This window comes from Heloderma suspectum, chromosome 3 (assembly GCF_057233095.1).
Source record: "Heloderma suspectum isolate Gila_16-S chromosome 3, 16-S_ref, whole genome shotgun sequence".
Lineage (NCBI taxonomy): Eukaryota > Metazoa > Chordata > Lepidosauria > Squamata > Helodermatidae > Heloderma > Heloderma suspectum.
In genome coordinates, this window is record NC_139460.1 from 74,708,338 (window position 1) to 74,725,958 (window position 17,621).

Below are 17,621 nucleotides of genomic sequence, written 5' to 3' on the forward strand. Positions count from 1 at the left end.
ACATACACACACACACACACACCATTTCTGGCTCATTCTCAATAGCTTACTAAATATCCCATGGATGTTAGTTAACTTCACTGCTCCTCTTAGATCTTAGCAACATTTCAGATGGGCCTTGTTTCTGCCTCCTAAAGCAAAATAAAGGAGACTATTTTCTTTAAAAGAAATTTTGCCTAGTTTTTTTAAGGGTGCAATCCTATGCATGTTTAGATGGAAAAACCATCCTACAACTCCCAACTTCTTTCTGTCTAAGTATGCATAGCATTGCACCCTAAGTGAAGCGGGAATGAAGATCATGTAGAGGAAACATGTGCTTCCTTTAAAACAGTAATTACCAGTTGTTGGATCAAACTATCAGTACTGGCTTTGGAGGGCAAACTCCTTAGGACTGATGGGTGGGGTGGGGGATATAATTGATGGAACACTGCTATATGTTTTATGCATGTTCAATTCCACCTTTTTATTGAGCAAATACTAATAACTAAAAACTATAAAGGACCCATGATATAAAATCAGGGGTATACTTTTCATACATTAATAAATAAATTATTTCAAAATACATTTTATGGCATGCATAAGACACAAAGTGAATAGGATCAAATACAATGAAGACACCTTGTACCAATGTTGCACTGTGAGTCAGTGCTGCAGCCATAGAGCAAAACACTCATGATCGTATCGTAGGGGTGGGCAACATGTGGCCTGTGGGCTGCATATGCCCCCCGGCCTGTTTTGCAGCCCGGCCACCCTCCAAAGTGACACTGCCAAGCCGGTGAACTTTGGTGGCTGCGAATAAGACACATTCCCCTTTAAAATAAGGTGCATAGTGAACACATGCCTTGTTCTAATGGAAAATCATGCTTTTCTGAATTTTTGGCGGGGGGAGGATGTGTGTATAGCCCCCACTGGGCAAAAATTGGCTCCTGGATCCTCCAAAGTTGCCCGTCCCTGCTTTACAATGATACAGAAGTTCAGGATGGCACAACTGCACAATACCAAGCTGGCAGAGGTTTAATTTGGGCGGAGAAGGAGTGTAGCCAGGCCAGGAGAGAGCGGTGGGTGGTTGACATCCCTTAATCTACTGTACGTCATCCAGGTTAAGAACCATTCCCTCACACTAGAGCAATACTGTGACGATAAAACACAACTGTGAACTGAAAACCATGGCAACCAGGTTGGAAGGCTGACAGCATGCACAGCTTCCATGGAAGCCTGGGTGAACACAGAAATGACCAGAGTCTCCTGGACAGCACCCATTAAATTTAATAACACTTATGTAGACATGGCTGCATGTGTGGAGTCTATGCACGGCACATGGATTGCTGCTGTGTGCCCCGGGTGCCTGCATTATGTGCATGTACTGAAGGACACATTCAAATAGAGACCTATACATGTAGGTGTGGAGAATTAAGGGAGCCAAGCAGGGGTGTTTTCTAACCCCCTCCATAGACGCCCATGCACAGCTGCTCTCTGTGTACATGTTCCACAGCCATTACCCTTAAAACACTCAAGAAGAATCCACACAAATAGGTAGCTATCGCTTGCCACCACAAGGTGTGTTTAGGCCTGTTTGGACATCCCAACTTCTACTATATCTCACTTTTCCCACCCCCCAATATCTCATTATTAGTAGTGTGTACAGAGAGTGGCTATGCATGGGTAGGCAGTGAGCTTGAAATCAAAAGGCACAGTATTAAAAAGGCAAATGGATTTATTTAAGGAAATAAGAATCACAGGGCACTGACACATTTAAGAAAATAAGATATTTCAAAGTCTGATTAAGAAACATAGATTATTTGTCTTAATTGGGCATATATTACAAACCTCATACTTGTGTCATTATAGGATTCTAGAAGTTAAACCATCTGTGTTGTATGTTATGCTTTAAACAATGAGGATGTCCATCACATGGATATCAAGCCTAAGTCTTGGAAATGCACTACTGGGTAATAAGAACATAAGGGCCATGCTGGATCAGACCAAGGGTCCATTTAGTCCAACATTCTGTTCACACAGTGGCCAACCAGCTGCCCACAGGAAACCCACAAGGAGAACATGGGTGCAACAGCACCCTCCCAACCATGTTCCCCAGCAACTGGTGTACTTAGGAGGTAGCAGATAGCCATCAGGACTAATAGCCATCAATAGCCTTATTATCCATGATTTTGTCCAATCCCATTTTAAAGCCAGCCAATTTAGTAGCCAACACCACATGTTGTGGAAGTGAAAAAGTACTTCATTTTATCTGTCCTGAATCTGTTTTAAGGAAGCATGATGTAGTAGTAATGGGGGACTTCAATTTCCCTGAAATTTGTTGGCAGACAAATTCTGCAAAACATGGCCCCTCCAGGAAATTCCTGACTTGTGTGGCAGATAACTTCCTCCTACAGAAAGTAGAGGAAGGAACTAGAGGATCGGCTATCCTTGACTTGATCCTAACCAACAGAGATGACTTAGTGGATAAAGTAGCAGTTACAGGAACTCTGGGGGAAAGCGACCATGTTGTACTTGAGTTCTTGGTTCTAAGGGAAGCAAAAGCTGAGTGTAGTCAAATGCATACCCTGGATTTTAGGAAAGCTGATTTTAATAAACTCAGAACAATGATCAGTAAGGTCCCATGGCAAGCGACGCTAATGAGAAAAGGAGTCCAAGATGGGTGGGAGCTTTTAAAAAAGGAAATTCTCAAGGCACAATCACAAACAATTCCAACAAGAAGAAAAGGTGGAAGACAACAGAAGAAGCCAATATGGCTTCACAAAAAGCTTAGGGATGACCTGAAAACAAAAAGACACATATAAGAAGTGGAAAGAAGGCCATGTAACAAAGGATGAGTACAGGCAGGTAGCACAGAATTGCAGGGATGGCATCAGGAAGGCTAAAGCTGAGAACGAGCAGAGGTTAGCGAGGGATGCTAAAAACAACAAAAAGGCTTTCTTCAGCTATGTGCATAGTAAAAGGCAGAGGAAACAAATGGTTGTTCAGCTATTAAATAAGGATGGCAAAATGATAACAGATGACAAAGAAAAGGCAGAGATGCTCAATTCCTCCTTTGGCTCAGTCTTCTCCCAAAAGAGGGTCTATGACCCCCCTGGCAAAGGCGAAGTACAGGCTGAAGGGGCAGGATTGCAGCTTGAGATCGATAGGCATACGGTCAAGGAACAATTGCTTTGAATGAGTTCAAATCTCCAGGGCCAGATGAACTGCATCCTAGATTAATAAGGGAACTGGCAGAAGAACTCTCGAAACCGCTGTCTATTCTCTTTGAGAAGTCATGGAGGATGGGGGAAGTGCCAGATGACTGTAGGAGGGCTAATGTTGTCCCTATCTTCAAAAAGGATAAAAAGGAGGAACCTGGGAACTACAGACCAGTCAGACATCAATCCCTGGGAAAATTCTGGAGCAGATCATAAAGCAATCCATCTGTAAGCATCTTGAAAACAATGCCATGATTACTCGAAGCCAACATGGATTTGTCAAAAACAAGTCCTGCCAGACAAATCTGATCTCATTTTTTGATCAAGTAACCTCCCTTGTAGATCGTGGGAATGCTTCTTCTGAAAGCAATTTGTATTAAACGGAATTAAATGAGAATACATTTTAGCTTAAATTATTTATATGAATGACTAAAAATAGCTTTGCTGATACCTAAGTACTCCTAGAATTTCACCACACTTAAATCCTAGTGTGCACAATTAAATCTTCTTACAAACAGTGCAATATCAGGTTGTGCCACATGATGGCAGCCGAAGTCTAGGAATTCTCCAATAAAGCTCAACAGAGAGAGAGAGAGAGAGAGAGAGGCAGATGCCCATCACTGAAATTAGTTTAATTGTACAATAGTTACAAGCCCCGCAAGATTTTTAATTTATATTTAAGCCATATGAGGAGGGATCTCTATTTTCGACGTGGTTCTCTACTCAGAAATCACAGACTGAAATGACAGAAATACTGCTCCTCAAATATACAAACCAAATGAAACATTTCTTGCCTTGAATAAAAATATAATCACCCTTTATACTTTGCAAGTGTATCCCCCCTCCCTCAATTAAATGTGAAGTTTGCTGTGGACTGGATGGTCTTGTAGGCCCCTTCCAACCCTACTATTCTATGATTCTATGATTTCAACTGTAGCTACGAGCAAGTTTCAAACGGATTTGGGAGAAAGAGAGAAAATAAAAGGGGGCAGGGGGTGAAATGAGATTGCACAGGTGTGATAGGTGGAGAGAGAAAGGGGAAGGGGTTAATAGCAAGAGGGGTTCAGAGAATCCTGGGATGGCTCAGAGAGGAAAGAGCACGCTATGGGCAAGGCTATGAACAAGGCCACCGAGGAAGGACATACACAGTGGTACACATTTCTACTCAGAAGTAAGCCCTCTTAAGTTCAATTGGACAAGTACCGGATGGCTGCCATAGGCATCACTTTCTACCCTTCCCCAGTCTCTGCTGTTTGGATGATGAAGCGGGAGGGAGCGACTTTGCAGCTCGCGTTACATCAGTCCGTTGCTCAGATAGCAAAGTGGGGTTGTAAGACCCCAACCCCAAGTATCTGTGCTATCTGGAACTATTCCTTGAATGGCCAGTTAAAAACGTAGTGGTGTCACCACCTTCGAGTTTCTACATCCCATTTCCCTCTGACTTCACTGCTTACCCACCCTCTACCCCCATCTGTGTATGTATGTATGTGTGTGTCTATATAGAGAGACACACACACCTGCCAACTTAGGGTACCCCTTCATGCATCCGAGGAGGTGGACTCTAGTTCAGGAACGCTTATGCCACCCTCCCCCGATCTGGGGTCCTCCAGATGTTTTGGACCACTCCCATCACCTTTAACCACTGGCCATGCTGGCTGAGGCTGATGGGAGTTGTGGTCCACACACATCGGGGGGGCAGACTGGGGAAGGCTGGCTCATGTCATAAAAATGTGTCAGCCTTTAAGGTGCCTCGAGATATTTTGCTACCGTTGCAACAAACTGACCCAGCTACCCCGCTGGAAGCTCGCCCATTAACAGGAGCTCGGCTTGCCACAAAGCGCGCTGATGCCAATCAGCTCTTCGCGGCTCTCAGCGTGCCGTGCGCGCTGGATGCTTTACGGCCGCCCAGCGCTGTCCGCGGCTCGCCGGCAGCCCAGCCCCTGTCTGCCTCCTCCCCACCGCTCCAGCACGGATGGAGCTCCCGCGTTGACCGGTTCTCTCGCGCAGCGCAGGCGGGCCGCTCGGCATGGCCATGGCCATGGCCATGGCTACCTCAGGGAGAGCAGACGAGCCCGACCGGACTCTTTTCGTGGGGAACCTGGAGACTCGCGTGCAAGAGGAGATCCTCTACGAGCTTTTTCTGCAGGTGCAGGGGGCGGGGCCAACTTGGGGTGGGCGGGGCTAGGAAGTATAACTCGACGGGGAAGGAAATGCTGCAACGAACGGTGGATGTGCAGGGCAGCCCCCCCCCAACCTGGCGCCCTCCATCGGTGTTGGGCTACAGCTCCCAACATCTCCAGCCAGCCGCTGGCTGGGGATTCTGGGAGCTGTAGCCCAACACCGATGGAGGGCGCCAGGTTGTGGAAGGCTGGTGCAGGGTTCCCCCAGTAAATGGCAATGCCAGGAGAAGGGTGGAAGTTGGGGAGCTACTTGGGTGAAGGGATGGTTCAAAACTGAGGGATGCCCCTTCTTTTGGACAGAAGCAACCAAGAGACTTGTTGGAGCTTCGCAGCACAATCCTATGGATGTTTAGACAGAAAAAAGTCCTACAACTCCCAGCATTCCCCAGCCAGCATGGCATAGCTGGCTGGGGAATTCTGGGAATTGTAAGACCTTTTTCTGTCTAAACATGCGTAGGATTGCACCCTTAAAGATTAATATCTTTTTTACAGAAGTTGGCATATAAAAGCGTATGCCACAATGTCTCTGTTAGCCTTTAAGGTGTCTCGAGACCCTTAGGACATAGCCTAAATAAGCTTTCTGCCCTGGAAATTGTTACAGTGCAAGGCACCATTTTTTGTTAGTGGTTCTGGTCACGGGGCGAGTTAAGACTTTATTCCTTTTCCATATGCCTTGGAAGTGTGAAGTATACCAGATGGAAATTTGAAAAAGAAAGAAGTAAAATAAAATAGTCACTGAAAGTTGGCTATGCCTAGGGATTTAGTTATTTTCTATGTATAGACACCACCTTTCTGGGTGGCTTGCAATTAAAATAAAAGTGATACAGACAAAAAAAAACAAATGTATCAATAAAATGACAAAGGATTGCTGCTACTTTTTGCAGGGTTCCTGTAGTTTTAACAATTGTACACCAGGCAAAAATTCAACAGGTGCAGCATTTTGTGGCACAATCATACAGTTGTGTGAAATGCTGCACCTGTTGAACTTTTCACTGGCCTGCAGCTGCAAGAGCCTTCTGTCCTCTAAGGGCACAATCCTATGCATGATTAGACAGAAAAAAGTCCTACAACTCCCAGCATTCCCCAGCCAGCTGGCTGGGGAATGCTGGGAGTTGTAGGACTTTTTGCTGTCTAAACACGCATAGTATTGCGCCGTAAAGGATGTTCTCTAAAACTTCTGAAAGCAATGGAATAAATGTCATTGAAGTAGGTATGATTGCTAAAAATATGGAATGTCAGGAAATTTCCAGCAGGAATAGTTGAGATGTCAAGTGAAATAGAAGGGACTTGATTGCTTCCAATTATCAGATAACTTGTATACTCTTACTGCCATTCACTCTTGTTGCTTTATGGTACACACACACACACACACACACACACCGATGCTTTCCATTTTTAAATAGAGCACTGAGGAATCGGTCTTGCTGTGTTTTAGCATGCATGTGAGTTCACAAGAGCTCATGTCAAATGCTTGTTAAATGTAGTTTACTCCTCCTTTAACAATAAACAGAGAATACATGGTGAAGATTCATGACTTTCTTATAGTACTACTTCAGGCCAACTCATACATCTTGTTTGAATTAGGTTGCCCCTTCCCTGCCAGAGTAATATCACTAGAGCATTTCCCCCTTGCCCTGTGCACCCGTATCCTCCTCATCTTCTTGCTTCCATACGGCTACTTATATTGCCCTTGTTTTCTCATGAAGTAGAAATATTTAGATCTTCAGTTCTACAGCACAAATAATCCATGATGAGAAGGTCCTGCTTTGTATTCCAATAGAACATTCCTAAAGCACATGTTGAAATGGTATGGCACATATCAGTCCAACTTGGTCATCAGCCTGGCTTAAATCTTCATTTTTTAATCACTTCGTGCTGAATTTTAATTTGATAAAACGTTTTCCAATTGGACATACTCTGGATGCCATCTGCCTTCCTTCCTTATTTTGGCACCTAATAGCCCTTCTGACAACTTAATTGTTACACATATACTCTTCTCCCATCCAGTACTACTTCCTTGTAGCTAGTAAAGGAGAAATAACTCTAAATGTGAAGTCCTTAAGTTTTAAAAACCTAGCTGTGTATGTAGCTTGCTTCAGCATATCTTTTTTATTTATTTATGAACAGGGAGATCTACATGTTTAAAAGAACAAACATCAGAATGCTTGATTTGATACTTGCTGTCCTTGAAGAACATCGTCATCTTCAGTAGGGAATCCTGAGCAGAAGGATGGAATCTATTTTACTTCTATGAAACAGGGGAGAAAGATAAAGCAAATTATGGTTTTGCTTGGAAATGCTGGGGACTGAATTATTACTGTGTTAGGGATGTCATTTCTTTTTAGAAACACCGGGAAGCATATAGAACCATAACACTGAGTGCAAACTGTATATGTCAGTATTCACCAGTGTCAAAATATCAAAGATATCTTGTTCCTTTCTGTGAGTGGTCTTTTTCTTATCATAGTCCACTTCTAGTTTTCATTGTCAAGAGAGTAAGAATCAGGTTTTGCTGATTGCTGTGCACTTCATCATACCTTGTTTATTTTTTGCCAGTTCACAACTTACTGGCTGAAATTGTTATAATTAGATGATGCCAAAGGTACAAATAATTCCATTACTGTTAGCTTTTAATCTGGAATAGATATCTGGATACCTATCCCTCAAGTATCTCTCAACAAAAAAGAAAACATAACAATTGAAAAAAGGAATAATGTCTATTTACATTCCTTCAACCAATCACAGAGCAATTTCCTTGCTTTCTTCCTCATTCTTCATTGGTTCCCATCACTGCTGGTTTGCACACTACCTGATGTACATCCCCCCCACCTGCAACCCATAAGACCCAAGAAACAGGTAATCGATGACCAAGGCCATGAAATACATTCCTGAGCATAATGGAGCCTATAAGATCTTCAAGCATCTAGTTACCCTTGTTCACTGCCTCACTGCTGAATTACGCTATGTAATAAATAATACAAGAGCAACAAAATCTTTGTACTTCTTATAAATGCACCAACACTACTTGTTAACCTAAGCTTTTCTGTCCTGTGTTGTAAAGTTTCTTGCCATCATTCCTCATTCTCCTGGATCAGATATCAAGTCTATGCATCTGAGGAGCAAATGTGGATTGAATTATGAAAATATTGACTAATTCTACTTTATGCACTGTGGACTGTTGCACAAAGCTTCCACATATATGAAGATTGTCAGGATTTCCCCCTTGTTAATCTAGTATGGAAAAAGTATAAGCAGAGCAATATACATACAACCTATTAATACAATCTGTAATCACCAGGTGATATAGCCTATTCTGGATATCTTACATTTGCCTGTAACCTTTACATGTGATGGTTGTTTGTTCAGTTTAACCTATGTGCAGCAGTCCAATTACCTTTCCAATCAAGTGTTTGGATTGCTTACATCTTTAAAAAAAAATCCTTGAAGTGTTTCGCTAGTCACCCAAGTCCACGTAAATTAAGCTCGTAAGCCAAAAAGGATAAAATGTGACATAATTATGCAGGCTGTGAACAAGCTATGGAAATTGCAGTGCATTTACCTATGTATATAGAAGTAAAACCACTACATTGGCAGCATGATGCCAAGTGTTTGATGCTGGGTGTGCTGTAATGGTTTCTACCCAACGTTGTGTATCTTTCTATGTGCTGGTCCTCAAGTCGTAGAATCGGCAAATAATAAGCTGTTTCCTAACCTGGGATTTATGAGAAAGTAATGTTTAAGTTTTTTGCAGGCTGGACCGGTAACCAAAGTGACCATATGCAAGGACAAAGATGGAAAACCCAAGACTTTTGGATTTGTCTGCTTTAAACACACAGAGTCAGTGCCTTATGCCATAGCTTTGCTGAATGGGATTCGTTTATATGGAAGACCAATTAAAGTGCAATATCGGTTTGGTAGGTTTAGCTACCTGCCAATAATTATTTACAGAAAAGTAATTCTTTATAAATTGATGTATTGTGCCAAACCCTGACATGAGAAGTGATGTGTAAAAGTGTACAGATGAACAAAGATAATGCCTGCTATTGGGAGGAGGGAGGGGGTACTGTTTCTATACTCGTGAATTCATATTTAGTGTAAGGAAAAATACTGAGCACATAACAATGTATTCTTTAACTTTTTAATCAATTGATAATATTGCCTTTCTGCTCTCTAAGGATTCCCACACTTGCAAGAATGTAGCAAGAAATTCTACCACAGTAAATAGAGTTACTTGGTAGCAGATATATTCTTGATTTCCAGAACAGTATATGAGAGCAGAATCAAAGCAAGAGCCTTTACAGGAAACACTTTTAAAATGTATGCTTTGTTTCCCACGCCTAGCAGAGTGTTACACTAGAATGAGAACACTTGGAGCTGATGGTCTCTAGGGTTACTTTCCTTCAGATTCTCAAGAAAATAATACATATCCAAAATGGCTTTCTCCAAGCCTTCCCTTCCCCTTTTCTTCCTTCTCAATAGAATCTAGCAGGTTAGATGGTAGCATTGTTCGAGAAACGTTATGTCAAAATTATGCATGATTTTTTTCCTGTCTTTTTTCCAAGATACTCTTTTTCCTATAAAATCTGGTAGAAAGAATTGTTAGCATTTTCTTGAAAAGTTGTCACTACAGTCTGCAAATCTTGCGGGGCGGGGGGGTATATAACTGTTGATCTCTAGTGAATATGCATTATCTTTCCCATTCGCAAACTGGAATATATCAATAATTATCCACAGACTCACTTGGCTAGGATCCAAAGAACTACTTGGGCTCATACCAGGATCTTGTGCCCAGGAAATGTAAATTATTTACATTTGTTCTTTGACTGACCTTCATGATACATCACAAACTGTTTTTGAAACTCTTCTCATTTTCAAAAGCATTTTGTCATCTGTTATGGGGTACTATGGTTTGAGAAAAAATGGTTAACCCCCCCCCCCCGCTTTGTTCACAGAACTAGCTTTGTTGTTCTTGGGAACTTGTCCCCATTGTTTTTGCTGTCTTAGGCTGGCTGGGGCATTTGGGGAGTTGTAGGACTTTTTTTCTGCCTAAACACGCATAGGACTGCAGCCTTATTCTTTGAGACCACTAAAGAAATAACTATCAGGGTTTGCTATTGTAGATGCTTCCTTTACTAAGCACTGAATAATATGTCCCAAAATGAAATTATTCTCCATAAAAAGGATATTGTAGGGGTGGTGTGGATACTCCTAAGTGAGACTGGGAGCAGTTTGGCAGGATTAACTATTTGTAAATTTGGAGTTGGGTGGAAATTGTGGCTTGGACAGGTTCTGCTCTTAGTTTTTAATTGTTTTTCTTTCATTGGTCTTTAAAATTAACTAGATAGAGATATTTTAAACTCTTGAATTTTCAGAATACAACTGCAGTGTTTTATATGGTGATCTTAATGAACAACTTCAGTCATAAAAATTGGGTTTTTTATTCCATTCACAGGGAGTTCTCACTGTCTAGAGTTAAATAATCCTTGCCAGAATGTGGAAAATGATGGACAGTCACCAACATACAGGTAGTAACACTTACAGTGCAATCCTATGCATGTCTACTCAGAAGTAAGCTCCACTGCGTTCAGTGGGACTTCTATGCAGGTAGGTGTGCATAGGTTTGTAGCCTTTTTTCAGTTTGAAAACATCAAAGACTTTAGTTTACAAACAAAATTCTGCTCTGATGTCTCCTGTTTCATGTACATATGGGCTGGTACATATGCAGTGAAGGGTTTTACTGACTTTCCTGACGAGCAGGCATTCTAGTGCCATATAGAAAGAGGCCTTTAGGGAGCAATCCTATCCAGATAGGCAGCTGCCTCTGAACTCAGAGGCCACTGCCTATCCAAAGCAGGGCAGGAGAAGCACAGAGAGGATTGTTCCCTCTGTGCTTCTCCTGTCCTCCTTTTTTGGCTAGACAGCTGATTGCCGCTGTCTAGCTGCAGAACAGAGAGGGGAAGGAGGCTGCTGTACGACACATAGGATGTGTCATACATGCAGTTCCGTCCACCCCAGAACACCCCCAGACACGCCCCTTTCTGGCCACTCCACGCTCTTGCGAGCACAGAGGACGGCTGTGGGGGGAGGTTGGTTCTCTGGGAACTGCCCTCGGAGCATGGGCTCTGAGGTCGGTTCCCAGAAAACTACATATCCTATGGCCATCTAGCCCCTGTCTAGTGGCCATAGGATTGCTCCCTAAGTGAAGCTCCTAAAATCATTTGAGCAATAATCCAATCCCCTTCCCCCTATGAACTAATTCTTAAATTATGTGGAATGTTCAGCTTTAATGTCTGTCCAGTCCTATGTATGTATGTATGTTTACCTAGAAGTAAGTTTCACAGTGGTTAGCATCCAGCAGGGGTCATTCCTCCTCAGCTGGTTCTGTTGCACAGGGCCCAGCACTTGTACAATAAAAATTTTGGTGCTTCTAAAAATAATTCTGGAAACAAGTGGAACTCTAGTTTCTAAATTGGGACAGATCAGTGAAGCTCCCTTCAGTGATCTCCGCTGAACTGCCTCATTCTGGAAACTAGCATTTCCACTAATTTCAGGTTATTTTTAGGAATACTAAAGGCCCGATAGGCAAGCAATGGGTCCCATGAGACCATGGGCACAATAAGATACTACCCTATGGGTCTTACTTCCCGGGAAGTGTGCGTGGGATTGCAGCGTTAGTATTTCTTCTCATCTGAATGGATAAGAAGTTCAGCAAACTGATTTTGTTGAATTTATCCATCTTGATGAGAAGAGATATTAAAGCTGTAATTCTGTGCACGCTTATCTGGGAATAAGATCCATGGAACTCAATGAGGCCTTCTTCCAACTAGACAGGTATTGTTGTTGTTGTTCAGTCGTTCAGTCGTGTCCGACTCTTCGTGACCCCATGGACCATAGCACGCCAGGCCTTCCTGTCCTGCGCTCTCTCCCGGAGCGTGCTCAAGTTCATATTCATTGCATCCGTGATGCTATCTATACAGTTGTACTATAAGGAGCCCTAATCACATATGTATGTATTGTTGGTTAGATGGGTAAATCTATGAGAATTCACTCACATATGTCCATGCTTGTTTTTTTAATAGGAATGTGGAGCCTTATTGTGGTACTTCATTACCCATCAGTCCTTTTCAGGTGAATACTAGTCCACATCAGAGTTATTCTGCTTTTCAAAACATGGTAAGTTGGGAATAGTGATTTTAAATGTATTGGAACAATGGTATAGACAGATTTCATTGGTTGTATAGTGCAAGCAACTGACAAGTGCATAACTTCTGGAAACTCTCCTTTTTCCTACTGCACTGCTGACTGGGTTTAACTCTGTACCTGCACCCATGCCTGACTAGACTCCTTACCAACTTGCAAGTGAAACCAAGATTATAGCTGGCAGTTTGCCAGTTGTACCAACATCCTACCACAGCTCAAGAGGTAAAAATCAGCCAGACCTTACAGCAGTACCCTTTGTGGCTTGATACTGTCTTCAGCAGCCTCTAGTGGTCTAGTTATGTCTGATGGGTTGATGCCCTCTGGCCATTCTAATATGAAGTGTTCTGGGCTGGGGCAGTCTGGTGGCAGAGTCAAACAAACAGCCTGCCTATAGCTGTACATCAGTGATATAAATGGGGAGGCAGCATTATTCAAACGCTATAAGCAGAAGCTTGATTGTTTGCAGTGGCATGTCTGACACACCTAATCTGTGTGTGTACTCTACGATACACAACAGCTTTTTTTAAGACCTCAGCTCTTCAACATGCCATGCTATTTGAACTGGAAATGATTTTGTCAGCAAGCCAGAGTCTGATCTGAAGTGACAAACTTTGTATCTGTATCAACTTTATTGTGCATATGGAGCTAAGAATGACTTACATTTACAATCTACCTGAGAAAGGATTCAGTGGGCAGGGTTGGCATATATCGCAAACCCATAGTATTGGTTATTGAATTCTAGGTTGTTGTGATCTGTGAACCAAGCTGCCCTAACCAACCATGATGGGGTTCAGACGACACGCCATCATTTGTCATAGGTTGTTTAACCCAAAATGAGCTGCGGCACCCACAGGTGTCATATTGCATATCCTACCTCCACTTGGGGTTTGTCATGTCGTGCGAACCTGGAGACCATGGGTTATGGCAGGGTTGTTTAAACCATGAGGTGTTGCTATGTGTGAACACAGAGCCATGGATTGTTTCACCAGGCTACCAAGATGGAAGGCAGGAGTAGTAAAAAACAAAACAAAAACCAGCCACTCTACATGCCACTACTACAATGTCACAAAGGCATTTGAGATACAGAGATGGAGTGGGTGAAGGAGGAGGGAAACAAACAACACAGGAATTGAGAAAACTTGTCAGACAAAACGTTGGGAGGACGACAAGGAAAGGAAAGGAAGGGTCCTCCTGTGCAAGCACCGGGTCATTACTGACCCCTAGAGGGACGCCACTTGCGCTGGCGTTTTCATGGCAGACTATAGCGGGGTGGTTTGCCATTGCCTTCCCCAGTTGTGACTACCTTTCCCCCAGCAAGCTGGGTACTCATTTTACCAACCTCGCAAGGATGGAAGGCTGAGTCGACCTGAGCCGGCTACCTGGCTTCCGCTGGGATTGAACTCAGGTCATGGGGAGAGTTTCGGTTGCAACAGAATTAAATAAGCCATGGGCTAGCGTTAGGAACATAGGAATCTGCCTTATACCAAATCAGACCATGGGTCCATCTAGTCCAGTATTGTCGACACTGTCTGGAGGCAGCTTTCCAGGTTTTCAGGCAAGTTTTTTCCCCCCAGCCCTACCTGGAGATGCCAGGGATCGAACCTGGGACTTTCTGCATGCCAAGTATGGGTTCTACCACTGAGCCACAGCCCCTCCCAAACCAAGTACAAACCAAGTCAGTGTAATTGGAAAGCTTTCGTTCCAACAGGCTGGTTCAACATATTTTGTTCTCTGGAAGCAATGTAAGCAGTAACTGTCTATATACTGGTGCTGTGTCAAACCCTGCCTCCTATTTTCTGGAACTTTTTCTCTCCCTGCAAAAGAGGCATTGTTTTTCTGCCTCTTTAGCAGGGAAGGGGAGAATTTGGAGAATGTTCTCCTTGGGGAGGGGGACAGGATTTCCACATACCTTTTTTTTAACTGCAGGTGATTCTTGAGGGCTCTTTCTATGTTTTTATTTTTTAAACCCTCCCCTGCACTCCCAGGAGCCGAGGCCTCTTCTCCAGCAGGGAGTTCTTCCTGAATGCCTATTGGAGAAGGCAAGGTCACATGGTCTCCTGGGAGTTCAGAAAGAACTGCCGGGCTGGAGAAGAGGCCTGGGATCCTGCAAGTGCAGGGGGTGTTTTAAAAAAAATATATAGAAAGAAAACCCCTCAAGAATTGCCTACATTTAAAAAGGTATGTGGAAACCCTGTCCCCCTCCCCAAGAGAAAATTATCCAAAATCTCACCCCTCCCAGCCTCTTTCTCCAGAGTTTTCATCCCCCCCCCCCCCCGACGAAATGCCAAAAATGGAAGAGTCAAAATTTTCGGCACAGGGCTACTATTTAACAAACTTTAAAATGATGTTTATAACTCATGTTTTGTTTTCTAGATGACCTATTTCTTAGCACAGCAATATACTCCTTATAGTCCAATGGGACAGCAGTTTCCTTACTATCAGATGACGACACCACCACCACCATTTCCAAGTTTTCCAATATCATCCTACCTGAATCCAGGACAAGCCTCTTTCGAATGTGTCTACCCAGAACCAAAGAACCACGCACAGTATCTAGTTAAGGAAAGTGCACCTAAAAGGAAAAGACCTCGGGAAACGAGTGACAGTGACAGTAGCATAGAAAGCGACAGGAAAAAAACAAAGAGAAAATGAACAAAATATTATTGTTATTATTAATAATTTCATTTCTGTACCGCCCAATAGCCAAAACTCCCTGGCTGGTTTAAAACAATTCATAGGACATAAGTTTGTACAGTGGGCTTGACTACATAGCTTTAAGAGGCAAAGCCTCTCTGGATTTCACTAAATGGATTTGCAAAAAATATGACATGGTTATTACAGTAACCTCAACCTGAAGATAATTTATAATGGTTTGAGGCAAAGTATTATAAAAGCTGACTCACTGCAAGAAGTAGCTTTTTGGAGTTTTATTTTAAGATCAGTTGTTATGCTTCACCAACAACAATTAAAAGTATACATACCTAATAGAATAATACATGAAGCAGTATAGTCTCATCTAGTAACTTTATCCACAGTAAACATGGGGTGACTAGAGCTTGGCTTGCAGTTACCTTACACTGTTTTTAAGGGTGCAATTCTATGCATGTTTAGAGAGAGAGAAAAGTCCCACAAGTCCCACCATACCCCAGCCAGCATGGCTAGCTAGAGGGATGCTGGGAGTTGTAGGACTTTTTTTTCTGTCTAAACATGCATAGGATTGCGCCCGAAGTAGTTTAAGATTTTAGTCCTTCCATGCTCCTCACAAGCCTCCTGGAGTTCAGCCAATTAGATATGGAGAAGTAGCATGTGGAACAGCCTTTCTTGAGCTCTACTGCTTCAGAAGGCTGGCGTGAGACTTGGAATCAGAGAATTTTCAAACATGTAATCAAAACAAAACACTTCATGCACATAAAAATCTAGTGTCGGGCTCAAGCTTAAGTTAAACGCTGCTCTCGGCTATGCTAATTGTGGAACGTGTTTAGTTCTTTTTACCGTGGGGAAGCATTCAAATGTATAACTATTCGCTGACAGGCCCCAAAGGGTTATATTACTAATTATTCCTGCATGTTTGAATTGCCCGTAAGGATGCAGTCAAAGCTTGATTCTGTGTGGTTTATTTCAGAAGTAACCACACTGACTTCAATGGGACTTACTCTCAAATACGCACACATATGATTGCCATCACACTTGGAAATGGAAAAAAAAGCTTTATTGTAATCAGTAGGATTTAATTCTGAGTAAATATATTTATGAAAAGGATGACAGAATCTTGTATACAACTAATAAGTGCAGGCTAATCGTGTTTATGAAATTGGCATGAGAGTTTCTCTGAAAATATTTGGTCATACCTGAACGAAAATATGTCTTGTTGATAAAATGAATAAATGATGAACTCAAGGGATACTACAGTCAAGGATTTCTCATTTTCTAAGTATGTCTAGGCACATGTTATGTATGTCTGTTTCTTAATGCAAATAGAGAAGAATCTTGAGTTTTCATACAGTGTCACAGTGTGATGCAAATATAATAAAGACTGTGGTTAAAATCTACTTTTTGTACTTGAATAAATATATCATGTCCAGTGCAGGTTCATCATTTTCAACTTAAAAGTAGAGAGAAAGAGCGCGGTAGATGGAAACTGAGCAGTAGTAGGCCTCTTCAGACATCATGCTAAGCCATGACGGTTAGTGTTTTTGAGCTAGATATGATGGCTTAATGTGATGTCTGAACAGCATTTTTCCCAACCATGGTGGTTTATTAACCACAGACTAACTACACTCACTAACCACTTGCTACAAGATGGGTAGTGGGCTCTACCATGGCATAGCATGATGTCTGAACAACCTCCATGGTTAATGGAGCTCCATATAGCTCCACAGCAAGAGCAGCCAAAGAAGGAGTAGCCACTCATGCCTGAGTGGCAGATCTCTATGATCAAGATCTGCCTCGCAGCAAATAATGTCATTGCCGCAGGCACTCCAATATGCCGCCCTCAGCAACAACCCAATGCATGCCAGTGGAGAAGCGAGCATAAAGCTGCAGCTCATGGCCTACTTGTACCCTGGCCTGCCACTGCTATGGGCAAGGCCAGGTGCCACCATGTGCGATGGCATCTGTTACAATGCAGAGGCAGCATTGCAGAGGCACTGTGCCTACAGTGGCATAAATGGTCGGTGGAAGTGACAGAAGCAGATTGCTAATGGCTGCCCGTGTCTGTTTGCACCACGGGACGCTTGAATGCGCTGTACATTGGGGCATCGGATTACAGTGATGAGCGGCGATTATAGACCTCTAGAACTGGAAAGACAGATCTCAGACCTTGTCAGTGTGTCCTATGGGACATGCCCAGGGGCCATGTGCTGCAGCACAGGGAGCAGCGGCCTGCTGAATTGCCAAGCACCAAAATGGCCAACAGCCCCAAATGCAAAGGCCACTGGGATGCATGGCCGCCCTCTGGAGGACTGCAGGTTTCTGCGGGAGGGAAGGTGGTTAGAGAATGGTTAGTCTAACCATGTGGAACATGGTTACCTGCACATGTGGCAGT

At 42.9% G+C, this 17,621-nt stretch overlaps 1 protein-coding gene across 2 annotated transcripts; it reads left to right on the forward strand.

Annotated features, from left to right (window-relative positions):
- The first annotated feature begins 5,157 nt into the window (after window positions 1-5,157).
- Window positions 5,158-16,657, forward strand: RBM11 (RNA binding motif protein 11). 2 transcript variants are annotated; one of them, XM_084843512.1, is made up of 6 exons: window positions 5,158-5,343; window positions 9,129-9,291; window positions 10,830-10,902; window positions 12,457-12,550; window positions 12,718-12,799; window positions 14,951-16,625. In XM_084843512.1, exons 1-6 carry the CDS (start codon window positions 5,224-5,226, stop codon window positions 14,986-14,988), a joined length of 570 nt encoding a protein of 189 aa, XP_084699638.1. In that variant the 5' UTR covers window positions 5,158-5,223; the 3' UTR covers window positions 14,989-16,625. The 2 variants fall into 2 exon arrangements, with proteins under 2 accessions (XP_084699638.1, XP_084699637.1); XM_084843511.1 differs by lacking the exon at window positions 12,718-12,799 and having other exon boundaries at window positions 14,951-16,657.
- The last annotated feature ends 964 nt before the right edge of the window (window positions 16,658-17,621 follow it).

Excerpts from the sequence above, each read along its gene's own strand:
- RBM11 (XM_084843511.1), top strand. The coding sequence starts at position 5,224 with ATGGCCATGGCCATGGCCATGGCTACCTCAGGGAGAGCAGACGAGCCC. Across the intron at positions 9,292-10,829 it reads TAAAGTGCAATATCGGTTTG|GGAGTTCTCACTGTCTAGAG; the intron begins GTAGGTTTAGCT and ends TTCCATTCACAG. Across the intron at positions 12,551-14,950 it reads ATTCTGCTTTTCAAAACATG|ATGACCTATTTCTTAGCACA; the intron begins GTAAGTTGGGAA and ends TTTGTTTTCTAG.